Source organism: Ostrea edulis, chromosome 1 (assembly GCF_947568905.1).
Source record: "Ostrea edulis chromosome 1, xbOstEdul1.1, whole genome shotgun sequence".
In the NCBI taxonomy this organism is placed as follows: domain Eukaryota; kingdom Metazoa; phylum Mollusca; class Bivalvia; order Ostreida; family Ostreidae; genus Ostrea; species Ostrea edulis.
In genome coordinates this window covers 48,085,724-48,099,326 of record NC_079164.1, presented here as the reverse complement: position 1 = coordinate 48,099,326, position 13,603 = coordinate 48,085,724, and the positions used below count along the sequence as shown (strand labels likewise).

Below are 13,603 nucleotides of genomic sequence, written 5' to 3'. Positions count from 1 at the left end.
AGAGCCCAATGTATCATCTGTTGCCAGAACTTTTAAAGTAAAAGGAAACGAGAATGACTGCTTCTATCATGTGATTCTATTGTCACACAAATCAAAGCACTGAAAGAGGTGCAAGTGAAGCTTGTGTAATGCACCCTCTGGTGATCACTTGTGTAATGCGCCCTCTGGTGAGAATGATTCATGTGCCTGTTTTCTGTGTAAAAAAGTGTTTGAAATCATTAAATACTGGTGTTATTACTGTAATAGGCAAGATGGGACAATTTTCATAGAATTTAAATTTTTTTGTGACAAAATGATAGCTAATGCCCCTTTAATCATGAACCTCCTGTAGGGACATATAAAACCTTGATTGAAACTTTATTCGAAGTAATAATGTGGAATCAACATTGTTCGTGGGAGATGTTTGATTTAGATTTCTTTGATTACTCTTGCCCACAAACATACTTCCCCATATTGATACACAATTTTTATTTTCTAGAAAATTCTTACCCAGATCACATTAGGTATCTTAAAGATGTTATTTATTTTTCACACTAATGATTTTATAAACACAATGGAAAAATATAACCAATTACTCCAATTTAATTATCTTTATAATGTATGGACAATATAAATAAATGTCCCATTATACTAGCAGTCACAATTATAATCTAATTACTATAGGGCTTCCTGCATTTCACGTGGGGCCCTAGTTACAGTCAAACAGATAAGAAAGTGCCTCTAATTGCACCAGTTTTCTGTGCAATTTTTCTCAGGAGAGTCAATAACCATTTAGCAAGTTTAAGTTTTATGGTTAAAGTTACCCACAAAATTACGTTTCCACCCACCAGTAAAATTTTGGTTACCTGCAAACGTTGAACAATGATGATTCCACAATACCACTGTATGGCTCCAAGGACCTTAATAAGATCTAGCAACTTTCTACTGTTTAAGGCCATTATATGAACAAGTTAATATAACTGTATACAAGTCCATGCCATTATATGAACAAGTTAATATCACTGTATACAAGTCCGTGCCATTATATGAACAAGTTAATATCACTGTATACAAGTCCATGCCATTATATGAACAAGTTAATATCACTGTATACAAGTCCATGCAGTATATACAGCAGATTAACTCTATTGTAGGTCAGATCTGTTAATATCACTGTATACAAGTCAATGCAGTATATACAGTAGATTAACACTATTGTAGGTCAGATCTATTAATATCACTGTATACAAGTCCATGCAGTATATACAGCAGATTAACACTATTGTAGGTCAGATCTGTTAATATCACTGTATACAAGTCAATGCAGTATATACAGCAGATTAACACTATTGTAGGTCAGATCTGTTAATAGTACTGTATACAAGTCAATGCAGTATATACAGCAGATTAACACTATTGTAGGTCAGATCTGTTAATATCACTGTATACAAGTCAATGCAGTATATACAGCAGATTAACACTATTGTAGGTCAGATCTGAATTACACTGCTAAAACCATGAGCTAAATGCTTCCTGTTCCCCACCTTTTAGCTTCTTCCACGTCAGCAACTTCAACAGTCTCAGAGAGCCTCATTCTGGCATGAGACTCCGATAATCGGATCAGTGATTCCAGCTGCCTTGGATATGCCGATATCTGACCCCTCCCGCTTCCCATCTTTCTCATGTTGACGTAGGACTCTATCAGAGTTTGTCCTGCGACTTCACTGATCTTTGGATGCACATATTTCTTGGCATATGTTAAGTAGTCTTTTAAAATGCTCATGTCCTGTGAAAAGCAATAGGCATTTGTTTCACATGTTAAACAATAAAGCATAGAACTGTATGGCAACATTAAAATGAAAACAAGAATATCAGTAAAACTTAAGAAGTATCATTTTTTTTTCATACAGTATATAAGGTTTGTTTTGAGTGACCTTGACCTTTACAAAATGACCTCAAGTGACCTTTGTCTTAAAGCCATTTGCCTAGTTCTTATTAGTGCGATATATGATCAATACCTGCTCAAAAACTGTTGAAATAAAGACCTTTCTGAGTGACCTTTCCAAAATGATCTTGGTGCAAAAGTCCGTCTAGAGAAATATTTGTGATAAATTAAGATCAATTTCTGATGAAAGATTTAGGAGATGGGAACTTTTATATTAAACTAATGATTAATGATAATAATAATGATTGGTTTTATATAGCGCCTTTTCCAGCGTATGCTGCTCAAAGCGCTTTACAATAATCAATGTACACTTTCTCAGCCTCTAGGAAGCATACAGTGCAAGTTGCCATTACAAGCGCTAGAGCACTAACATTCTAACAATATCTTTCACTGTCTATAGCCATGTACCCCTTTTACACATGGGCGGAGTGAGGAAATTCATGTAAAGTGACTTTCCCAAGGACACAACGTCAGCCCTGCCGCGGCCAGGACTTGAACCCACGACCTTTCGGTTGAGAGTCTGACGGCCTAACCACTAGGCCACCGATGCCACATTATTGAAACTATTGAAAATCATTGAAATAAGGAACTTTCATATTTTCTGAGTTACCTTGACCTGTCCAAAATGACCTTGAAAGACCTTGGTCCAAAAGTTTGTGTCTAAAGGAACATTTGTGATCAGTTATATCTATTTCTGATGAAAGGTTTAGTAAATATGAGCTTGGATGGACAGACAGACACAAACAGGACGGCAACTAAATGCTCCCCTGAAATTTCTCAGGGAGCATAAAAATAATTTCAATGTTCTTTTCCAATATTAACAAAATCTTCAGACATCTAGAGCTAACAATTATACATAGCACAAAGGGATATCTGAAACTGTAGAGTCTATGAAAATTGTCAAGAATTTCAAACCACAACAAAATACACAAATCAAATGCTTATTGTACAGAGACCAAATGCATGAAATTACACAAACATCCTGATCAAAAATCCCTAAAAATTTGGTCCCCTATTATGGAATTATTATGAATTGTGTACATACTTACCAATGCCATATTTCATACTGACCATGCTTATGGAGAAGGCTTATACAGGCAATGCCTGTTGTCTAATCCATTTGTTTTATACATAACAAAATATTGTTTAAATGATACTGACCAAGCTTTCATCCTCCTCATCTTCCTGTGACTTAAAATACAATGACACAAGATGCCCTCCCAGACGACGGTCAAACATTTCATCTTGTGGGTCCAGGATAAGGAAGATTAGATCAAACCTAGTAAAAAGCAAAGTCGATTTTAGTAACAGGTTTCCTATCAAGATCTGTAGCAAGCCATAGTCGCAAATTCACATAAAAATGATGATGGTATTTCACAAGACATTCAACTGTGGGTATTTTTACCTGGAGAGCAAGGTGTGGGGAAGCTGGATGTTCTCTGTGATAGTCTTGTTCTTGTTCCACTGAGACTCGACTGGATTGGCTGCAGCCAAAATGGACGTTCTCGCATTCAACGAGCAAATGATCCCAGCTTTGGCAATGGACAAAGTTTGCTGTTCCTGTATGAGAACATACATGTATATAGAACATGGTCATCAATATGGCGTGAATAGGTCAATAGATGAAATACGTGACGAGTGTTACTGTACACTTCTTACCATGACTTCATGCAAGACGGATCTAGTGCTGTCGTTCATTTTGTCAAACTCGTCAATGCAGCAGATTCCATTATCACTCAACACCAAAGCTCCTCTGAAGAATGGATTGTACAGTTATTTGCAATTATCATCTTTATATACATTCTTTTCTCCCTACCATAATTGAATTATTTCCAACCCATACTTTGCATGTAACTTCAATACATTTTCTTCTAACACTTTCTTCGGTTCCACAACAAAATTCAGGATGCATGTAATAGAAAAACCTAGTTGTCTGATCAATGAACTTGCCACATTTAAAACCAAACGGCTTCCCGTTTACTCATAACCAAATTTGTATACAGCAGTCTATGTGAAAGTTTTTTGGACCACACAGGACATTCGGTCCTGTGTAATCAATGAACACACAGGACCGAACCGAATTTTGTCAGTCTGAGAAACCCAATGTAAAAAAGTGAAACACGTGAAAATGCCATGGTCGGCCATCGGACCTGAGGCACTGCACATCGGTCAGGTCCGACGTCTTTCACATGTATTCAAGTAAGTATTTTATTCCCATTATTCCCAAACATTCACCCATATGTCTAAAGCAGGTTTCAAAACTGCTTCCTAAGCAAGATCTATTTCTAAATTGTTTTGGCATGCTTGCTTTGCTCAGTTTGGACATAGCAGACACGAGTAACAGACGCCAAGTAACTGAAAGTTTATTATAATTCAAACAGATTCTACTTTTAACACTCTCAACCTCCCAACAAACAAAAAAGTTATGAAGAAACTAAAGAATAGTAGAGTGGGGACAAGTGGACACATGGAGTCGACTTCAGAGCAGAGCCATTGTACATAACCACCATCACAGTGATCCATGTGATGATTGAAACAATCTCAGTGCCACATTCATCAGAGTGACAATCACCCATAAGAATTAGTTTCAATTCTTATTGAAGTACATTTCAATGTAATAATTAAATATGTAGAAAGACCAAAACCAAAAAAAAACCAAAAAAAAATTAAATGAATAAAAATCAAGATGTGTTTGTAAACACATTTTGGTACCCACAGAAAGGTCTTGTCACAAAGAATACTCATGTGAAATATCAAAGCTCCAACACTCAGTGTTCAACAGTTATCAGCAAGATTAAAGTTTTTAAAAAGTAGGTCAAACTCCCAAGGTTAAAGTCACAGGGTACCCATGGAAAGGTCTTGTCACAAAAAATACTCATGTGCAATATCAAAACTCTAGCACTAACTGCTAAAAAATCATTAGCAAGGTTAAAGTTTTCAAATTGCAAAGTGTAGCATTATCTGTTGTATTTCCTGACAGCAAAATGTGGCAGAACCATTTCAATACCTACGTTTGTAAAACCAATTGTCTCGTTTCTGGATCTTTTGTGATGTATGCAGTTAACCCCACTGCACTGGATCCTTTCCCTGATGTATACTGGCCTCTCGGAACCAGATTATACACATACTGAAGCAACTGTGATTTACTGGTGCCCGGATCACCACACAGCAAGATGTTCATTTCTGCTCTGTAAAATAAATTCACACAATCATCAAAGTGAAATTTCTGTTCACAGAAGGCTGCATTTACACCTGCAGTACCCCGTTTTTTTGGGTATACCTGAATTTTCCACGGCCAGCATGTGAGAAATCTTTTCTGCAGCCTCCAAACAGTTGTAATAGGATTCCTTTCTTGATGTCCTCATTTTCATAAATACTGGGAGCTACAGGGGAAATAGGAATCATTTGGTGGCACTTCAACAACTTAGTACACAGCGGGTAAAATCAGCTTTTCTTATCACATGTTTAAGGTGAGGAAACTTACCAATTGCTCTTGCTAGACGCTCATAAATGTCTGGCTTCTTTGACAACTCTTTAATTATCTGTAATCTTTCTTCATTGATCAAAGTTTCTTTCCTAAAAAAAAAAAAATTTAAGTTATGGATTTTTGGTTGTTTTTTCCTCCCCCAACAAACGTAGACCAATATTCATAAACTGCACAGTCATCCCGAGTAATACAACACTAACCCATCCCCTTCATCGTCAACCTCTCGAAGTCTCTTCGCATGAACCTTTCTAAAGTGAACCACATCAATGTGCGTCTTGTAGACAGATTTCACATTCCTCATGCGCGGGTTAACCCTAAGGGGCGTGGCTCGGTAAATTCCTGTGACGGTCACTCTATCTCCAGGCTGGACTTTGTCAACCAGATCATTGTGGGCATACAACACCACAGTGTGGGGTGTTTGACCTGGAGGCATGTCATCTACAGAACAGCAAGTCAAATTTCATTCTACTGAGAAATTTACAAATCAGTGAATGGGAAATCTTTAAATTTGATATTCAGAAGAACTTCTGTATCTGACTGTTTCTAAGACAAAATTTTTGCACTTCACCTGGTGATTCCTGAAGTTTGACCATCTGTTTGTCTGTAAACTGGGATCGATTGTGAACCATGGCGAAGGAGTGATTTGTGTTGCAGTTGGTACAGAGGACAGGTTCTGCAATACGCCCTCGGTCAATTTCCACCGAAGTAGTGTTGGCACATACATAGCACTTGAAGAAGGCCTCCCTCATCTCAGGGATCAGAGAACTAGCCCTAATGACCATCCCACCTATTGTGATCAGCTGATCAATGTCTGAAAGAATAGACAGCATGCCTAATTATAGCGATGAAGTCATAAAACTTTGTTTTCATGTAATGATATCAAAATAAGAAAGGTAAAAAAACTTGCAATTTTGCTCATGTATATATAAATATTTCAGGAATTCTTGAAATGGACACCCAATATTGAAAACTTGCCTTCAGGGTTGAGAGACCTCATATTTTTGGTCCGATCAGCATTCATTGGCCGAACTTGAATCTGATGTTCCAGGGTCGTGTCCGGGAACTTCTCAAAGAACATTTCATTGATAGCCATATCAAATGTTGGAATCACTTCTTGGGGGTAATTAACCAGTTGTCTGTAAAGGTCTGCATCAAATTCCTTCAGATGTTCACAGTTGATGTTCAGGAATGGCTCTCCTATCAAACTTATCTAAACAAATGTACATACTGAAGTTCAAGTTTTCAAATATTAGTATATACAATTTTCTTTTTACTATCACATTTTCAGGAGTAGGAACTCCAAATTCTCTTTTCACTTCACTAAGTTGAAATTTTTAATCTTTAAAAGCAGGGAGACATTAATTTTATTTTATCTCACAGGCCCTTGGGGCAAATAAACTCGAACTTTCAATTGTCCATATGAAAAACTTTCTTGTCCGAAAATTTTCCACTCTTATTCGATTCAAAAGTTTAATGTTTTAATATTTCCATTTTATGCATAAAACGTCTCAAAAGTGTAACGATCAGTTTTTAATTAATAGCTCAATATAAATTAATAATTCATTAAATTGTAATACCAGTAAGAAAAGACTAAAGTTCCAGCGGGTTGAAATTAGCCCTGTGGTTCTGGAGAAACAGTCAAATATGGATGACAGAAGAGAGGTGATCATAAAAGCCTCACTAGAGCATTTTGGTGAGCTAACAAGATGCAAATGAAAAACACCAATGCCCTCAAGAATGACCGAGATGAAAAACCGTTGATACCAGTTCTTCTAAAATGTCTGAATGTTAATAATCGACTCCGATTCATTTAATTTCATAGATATTGATGCATTGTTGATACCTATCTCGATTCAATTAATATACATGTACCAATGCAATGTTAATACCAATTCTAATCCATTTAATTTTATAGATATTAGATAACAACGCAATGTTAATACCAATCCTGAAATTCTTTAGTTCAAAACTTATTACATGTAAGAAGGTTGAAATTTTGGACAGAATGACAGACTAGACGAAAACAAGATGCCCTCTGATCTTCGATTTCAGAAACAGAAAAAGGTAAAAATTGTCTTGGTATACAATATCTTTTCTGTGATAATTGCTCATGGGCATTTTCTTTAACAACAAATTCAAGATTGTCACTGCTAATTCATGCTAGATGAAGTAAATGAACAATGATTTTAAATCATCATTAATCTACCACAACATTCTCCCTGTCAAATTTCCAGATCGAAATGATTTCAATTTACACACCTCTTCCAGCCTTTGCAGGTAGTATGGTTGACTTATGTCCATTCCTTCAAACTGCTCATCGTCCGCAACATTAGTGTCCACATACTTGCAAATAAACCTTTTGAACTTTTCTTTACAGTGACTAACCATCACATCAGTACCCCAGATGACCAGCTGTGGACCGGCATTAGGGTCGCTACTTATTTCACTGGTAATCCTGGTCGGTTCCTGTGTAAAAGTAAGAATGGCCGTCAGACGACATACAGTAAAACATCCGAATAACGAATGAAATTCTAATGAATTCATATTGGAAGCAATATGCATTCCCCTACAAGAGGAAAATAAAAATGTCATTGGATAAAATGATGTTTGGTTATATTGAACTGTTTTTTGCTGTTCCTGAAGGTTCGTTGTAACAGTGTTTTACTGTACAATGCAAAGTTTACATCCTCCTCTTTTAGATGTGCATTTCATGTATTTAAAGGATAGCTTACTTCCGGAATAATCATGTAAATCAGAGACAGCAACAGCAGCAAATCTTTCTAACATGCATGCATTATCTACCATGCAGCAACTCCATGTCAACCAGAAATATGTACCCTTATACCATGGACAGTTAATCTTGTTTTACTCACACTGGGGTCTGACCCTCCAATAGTGACCTGACGGATCTTGCGGTCACTTCTAACATCAGGTCGGGATCGGATGGGTGTCCCTGCAGCTCCTGGGGTCATAGGTCCACCAGTTCTTGAACTTGGTGTCCCATAGTTCAGAGGGGAACTAAGGTCAATCTCACTTGTGGGAGCTAGTCAAAATATTGCATGCGATTTATAATGCAAAAATTCACAACACTCTTTAGATAATTCACTATGGTTATATATATTTACATTTAAATGACAACAAATATCTTTAAAGTAGAAATTCCTTTTCTGTGAATCCTGAACAATGATCAAGAACAAAATTATCAATAACTAGACTGTCTGTTGGTTTGAAGAAAAACAAAATGCTGTAATACTTCTCACTGTGCATCGTTAATAAGGAGCTTGGCATATGTGCTTATATTTCATTTGGGCAAGAGCCTACATTACTGCGATCTTTATACATAGTATCTAGAAAAGTAGAGGAGTCTATATTGAATTTGGAATGGATCTGTATGCAAAGGATATTAACTCCTGAACCCTCTTGATTCAACATTAAAAATCCCCGGAGACAACGTGTGAACTTGATTCAACATTATATGGTAAATCTTGCAAATTAATTTGACATTATGCAACTCTGTTGATTTTTAAAAGACATTCCCATTATATCGGAAAATGTAAATCTTAACCCTCCCTCCCAACCTGTGGCTTCAATCTTACCTTAGGTATCATAGTCTGAATAGACTTTAATTGATTTTCATTGTGACCATTTTGGTCCAGCAGTTCTTCAAAATATTTATTAAACACCTCCATCCATTTTCAATAATTTCCACTCTCCTTGGAAAGTTGCAGTCCCTCATTTGAACAAACTTCAGTCTCCTATATCTTTTAAAGTTTGTTTGTCAAAGGACTTTACATTCTTTTGTCTTATACCATGGATTCATCTTTCCAGTAACCAAGTAACAGAAAAATTTTGTTTGTCAAAAACTGGACTACATAATTCCCATAAGAAATTTCACAAAAATCTGCATTTGGACAGAATTAGAATAAAATTAAGAACTTGTATTGTTGCTTTTGATGCCTTGAAGTGTACTCCACATCACTGTAAATATGAGCAACAATTATGTGAAATTGGACACAATCTTTTATGACTTCCATTTTCCCTAAAATATGAAGTTTGGGGGGGGGGATGGGGGCTAAAAACTGTTATAGTATGTATAATCCTTTAGATGAAAGTGGTGCTAGAGAAGAAGTCAAAAATACAAAATTTACAAATGACAACAACTACAGACAAATTAAAATCTGAAATCTCCCTTTAGCCAACAAGCAAATGGGCTAAGAAAGCTAGAAAAGTAAATGACTGTCAGTTACCTCCCAGTCTTGATTGGGGGGGACTGGAAAACAGGGACCTTTCCTGTCCAATTCCCCCTGACTGAGGTGACAATGGCATTGGTTCCAGATCTCCTCCTGGAGAACTGTCCAGTCGTCGACCCTTAGATGGAGGGGAGGCCTCATCCTGAGATTTACGTGATTTTCTACCACTGCTTCTTGTTGAGGATGCTGCAAGGAAGTGAATTTTTTCTTCTTCAAAAATTTGAAAACATTTAATTTTAAGATTAGAATTTATAATTTATTGGTTCATCATTGATGACAATGCTCTCTTACTCATTTAAACACGGGAGAATAAAGCACAGTACTTACGAGTGGATGGGCCAGATCTTGTTCTTCTTGAAGCTAAATTAAAATACAAAGTATTACTAGAGTCTGTCAGGACTTTCAATCTTTCCAGGAAACATTTGAGACAAAACTCTGCAGTGTATTTTATATACCGACTCTTTCTTAAGTGATCTTTTTCCATAGCCTCAAAGACTGATTATCAACATGTCCAAAAACCCTGGCATGTAGCAAAGACTTTGTATTTAGTACGCAAGTTTCAAAATATTTCAAGAGTTATTTCCCTCAAGTGGACCCTTATACTTGGTAAAAGTGTGAAAGAATTGCACATGAAGTGGGATGAATGTCTATCAAGAGATGTATGTGTAAACAATTTCATCAAGCAGTGCAATCACCAGAAAAACAGAACATACAATTCTAATATTTCTATTTACTCCATTTACAACTTATAAAACATTCTTACATTAGAACTAAAACTAAAGGTTAATATCTCCATCAACTATTGCAACAATGCAAAAACAAAATATATGTGCGTTTCCTATTTCACTTGGAAAAATATATTGAAACAGTCTAACGATTCTAGACCAAATCATTGTCCAGTTACGAGTCGAACAGGATTTTGCTATATATGGTCACATTGTCTTAATCAAAGGTCACAATGACCTAAATTTAAAGTGTGACCCAACCTCTGCCCAAGATGTATCATCTGAAAAAGTCTGATGAATCTAGGTCTCATTTTATTTAAGTTATGAGTAGGGCTGAAACGATATGCCCCCTTCACGATACGATACATATTGCAATACTTATGTCACAATTCAATACTTTCAATTGTATACTATACAATTTACAGAAGAAACCAATAATAACATTGAAGAAAAGTTTAATTACCAAGATTTACATTCATAATTTTAAAAACAAAATGTTTCCAAATTGCCAAATGGTAAGATGCATGTTGACTCTATAGTTTAAATTGATTAAGTTTATTATTATTTTCGTAAAACTCAAGGTAAACAACAGTCTGAACGTTATTTAATGCTATTTGGTCCCTCATGCAGGTAACAAAATCATTACAGGCTGAAGCTGATGTATTCTACTGAACCAGTTTGTAATAAACGTATTGCACCGAAAATCGAGGCAATGAATTGAACATTGAATCGAGGGTTTATATTGAACAGTATCAATATTTCGGTGAATCGTTTCAGCCCTAGTTATGAGCCAGAAAAAATTAGAAATTTTCTGATCCATAACTTTAACTTTGATTATTTTTTCATATATTGCAATGCAGTCAATTTTCAATTATAATAATGTCCCAAGATGTGGCAATCTATAAACTTGAATAAAATCTTATTAGCTATAACTCACAGTTGTAAATTTTATATTTTTGGTGGGGTAGAGCAAGAAAACTTGGCTATTCACAGATTGACCTATGGTTGACCCCACAAAGGGGATCAAGTAAAATGGTGCATCAGAGTAAAAAAATAATTCAGCTCTGACCCCCCCCCCCCCCCCCCCCCCCCCCCAGTGGGGGCATGAGTCAGGAGAATCTTGGATTAGTTTCATCATAATCTGAGAAAATTTGCCCTTACGTGTGACAGGTTCCTCCATTGTGGGTGAGTCCCCCTCCGGCTCCCCTCTGCCCCTCTTACTTCTGCGGCGTGGAGTAAGTGGATCAGACATGACTAATCTTAACAAGTGAAAAACATCTCATTAACTATGACTAATCTTAATAAGTGAAAAACATCTCATTAACTATGACTCATCTTAATAAATGATACATCTCTTTTTTACTATTATCTTGTTAACCATTAAATACTAGTCATTCAAATTAAACTAATTGCAATAAGTTATTAATCACAGGAGTTTGAAATTTTATCAATAAAGTCAATAAAATTCACTTGATTGACCAAGCCATGAGCTATGCGTTAGCATAGCGAACAGGAATGAAACGTCGTTTTGGAGAAATCTCAAGTTTCGCTTTAAACCGCCGCGCAATGAATATAACTCTCAAGTATTTATCACTAACAACATTTGCCTACTTAAATTTGCCTCCTAGCCCCTCTCTAATGCTGTCAGTATCCACTTTATTCGGTTCCGTGTAAACATTGACTTTACCGATGACCCATTGTAATACGTCACATTCACTCCAGGCCTGACAATTTTTGTAATCCAATGATTTCCCACACATGCAACTTTCTACACAATTATCGCCCTTTGTTTTTAAACTCTGAACATAGTTTCTGACCTCAAAATATAATAATTGATATGACTGAGGATTTTATATGTTGTGATTTATTTCATTTGATTAAAAAGATATGTGGAAGGATTAATAGCATTTTATTTTAATTTTTTTAACTTTAAATTATAAGGAATACTAAAATGTCAGGCCCGGAGTGAATGTGACGTATTACAATAGGTCCTCGGTAAAGTCAATGTTTACACGGAATCGAATAAAGTGGATACTGACAGCATTAGAGAGGGGTTAGGAGGCAAATTTAAGTAGGCAAATGTTGTTAGTGATAAATACTTACGAGTTATATTCATTGCGCGGCGGTTCAAAGCGAAACTCGAGATTTCTCCAAAACGGCGTTTCATTCCTGTTCGCTATGCTAACGCATAGCTCATGGCTTGGTCAATCAAGTGAATTTTATAGACTTTATTGATAAAATTTCAAACTCCTGTGTATTAATACACCACAGGTATCTGAATTTTAATCAATAGAAGGAAAAAAAAATCTATCAATAAATATAAATAGACCAGGTGTGCAACAACATTTTGCCCCCCTCCTTGATTCGAGTCAGATTTTATCATTAAATTTGCCGAAACAAACCTATTTCTCTGACACGGTTAAGCTCAGAAATGATTTTCCTTCTCATTTGATTTCGTGATGTCACGACATGGTAGTCAGGCCTTGGTGGGAATGTTCAAAATATCGTTAAAATATGTCCATTGTTGTATTACTGCGAGGGAGTTTAGACCTCTGAAGCGACAGTTGAGAAGGAAAATCATTTCTGAGCTTAATCGTGTCAGAGATTAGGTTTGTTTCAGAAAATTTAATAAAAAATCCGACTCGAATCGAGGAGGGAGGTCAAAATGTTGAATATATACATATTGATAGTTATTTTTCTTCTATTTATAGATTAAACTCCTGATACCTGTGAAAACACAACGCTACATAAGGCACAGGCCCATTGAGCTAAGCATCATTTGTCAGAGTATACAATAAAGTTTTTACATTGAATTATCAAGCAAGATTGTGGTTAATCTTGATATTTTAAAAAATATTACATGCGATAAAAAAAATTGCCATATGTTCAGAGTAATTACTTTCAAAGATTTCTCTCAAGGTGCTTTTAAAATGAAAAAAAAAATTCATCTCAACATCTGCTTCCAGTATTTGAGCGCCACCAATTACATTTGATCATTAACCAAGATGACATCAGAATAAAAATAACGCTTTCATACTGAAGATCCGTATTTAGATGTGCATTATATAAAACGTTGTTTCTTCCAATTTCTTACCAAGTATTGTACTTTTCCCGAACAAAGCAAGGAAGACTGTGTAGTGTTTATGTCACGTGTTCGAAATCCGCGGGAAAACATTTTACGACACAATTAATATGGTTAGAAGGGTAGCACGATCCC

At 35.9% G+C, this 13,603-nt stretch overlaps 1 protein-coding gene across 1 annotated transcript in view; it reads right to left on the bottom strand.

Moving 5' to 3' along the window:
- The window catches only part of LOC125652078 (DNA replication licensing factor mcm4-A-like), a 17,896-nt gene extending 4,293 nt beyond the window's left edge, over positions 1-13,603 (bottom strand). Inside the window, exons 1-16 of the mRNA XM_048881035.2 lie at positions 13,481-13,603; positions 11,548-11,645; positions 9,989-10,021; positions 9,659-9,847; positions 8,285-8,454; positions 7,671-7,877; positions 6,387-6,621; positions 5,980-6,222; positions 5,612-5,849; positions 5,409-5,500; positions 5,205-5,307; positions 4,936-5,112; positions 3,584-3,677; positions 3,330-3,484; positions 3,086-3,203; positions 1,524-1,765 (exon numbers count right to left, since the gene is read on the bottom strand). Of these exons, the coding sequence (XP_048736992.2) occupies positions 1,524-1,765; positions 3,086-3,203; positions 3,330-3,484; positions 3,584-3,677; positions 4,936-5,112; positions 5,205-5,307; positions 5,409-5,500; positions 5,612-5,849; positions 5,980-6,222; positions 6,387-6,621; positions 7,671-7,877; positions 8,285-8,454; positions 9,659-9,847; positions 9,989-10,021; positions 11,548-11,638 (2,387 nt within the window). The 5' untranslated portion in view covers positions 11,639-11,645; positions 13,481-13,603. The remainder of the gene's footprint in view (positions 1-1,523; positions 1,766-3,085; positions 3,204-3,329; positions 3,485-3,583; positions 3,678-4,935; positions 5,113-5,204; positions 5,308-5,408; positions 5,501-5,611; positions 5,850-5,979; positions 6,223-6,386; positions 6,622-7,670; positions 7,878-8,284; positions 8,455-9,658; positions 9,848-9,988; positions 10,022-11,547; positions 11,646-13,480) is intronic.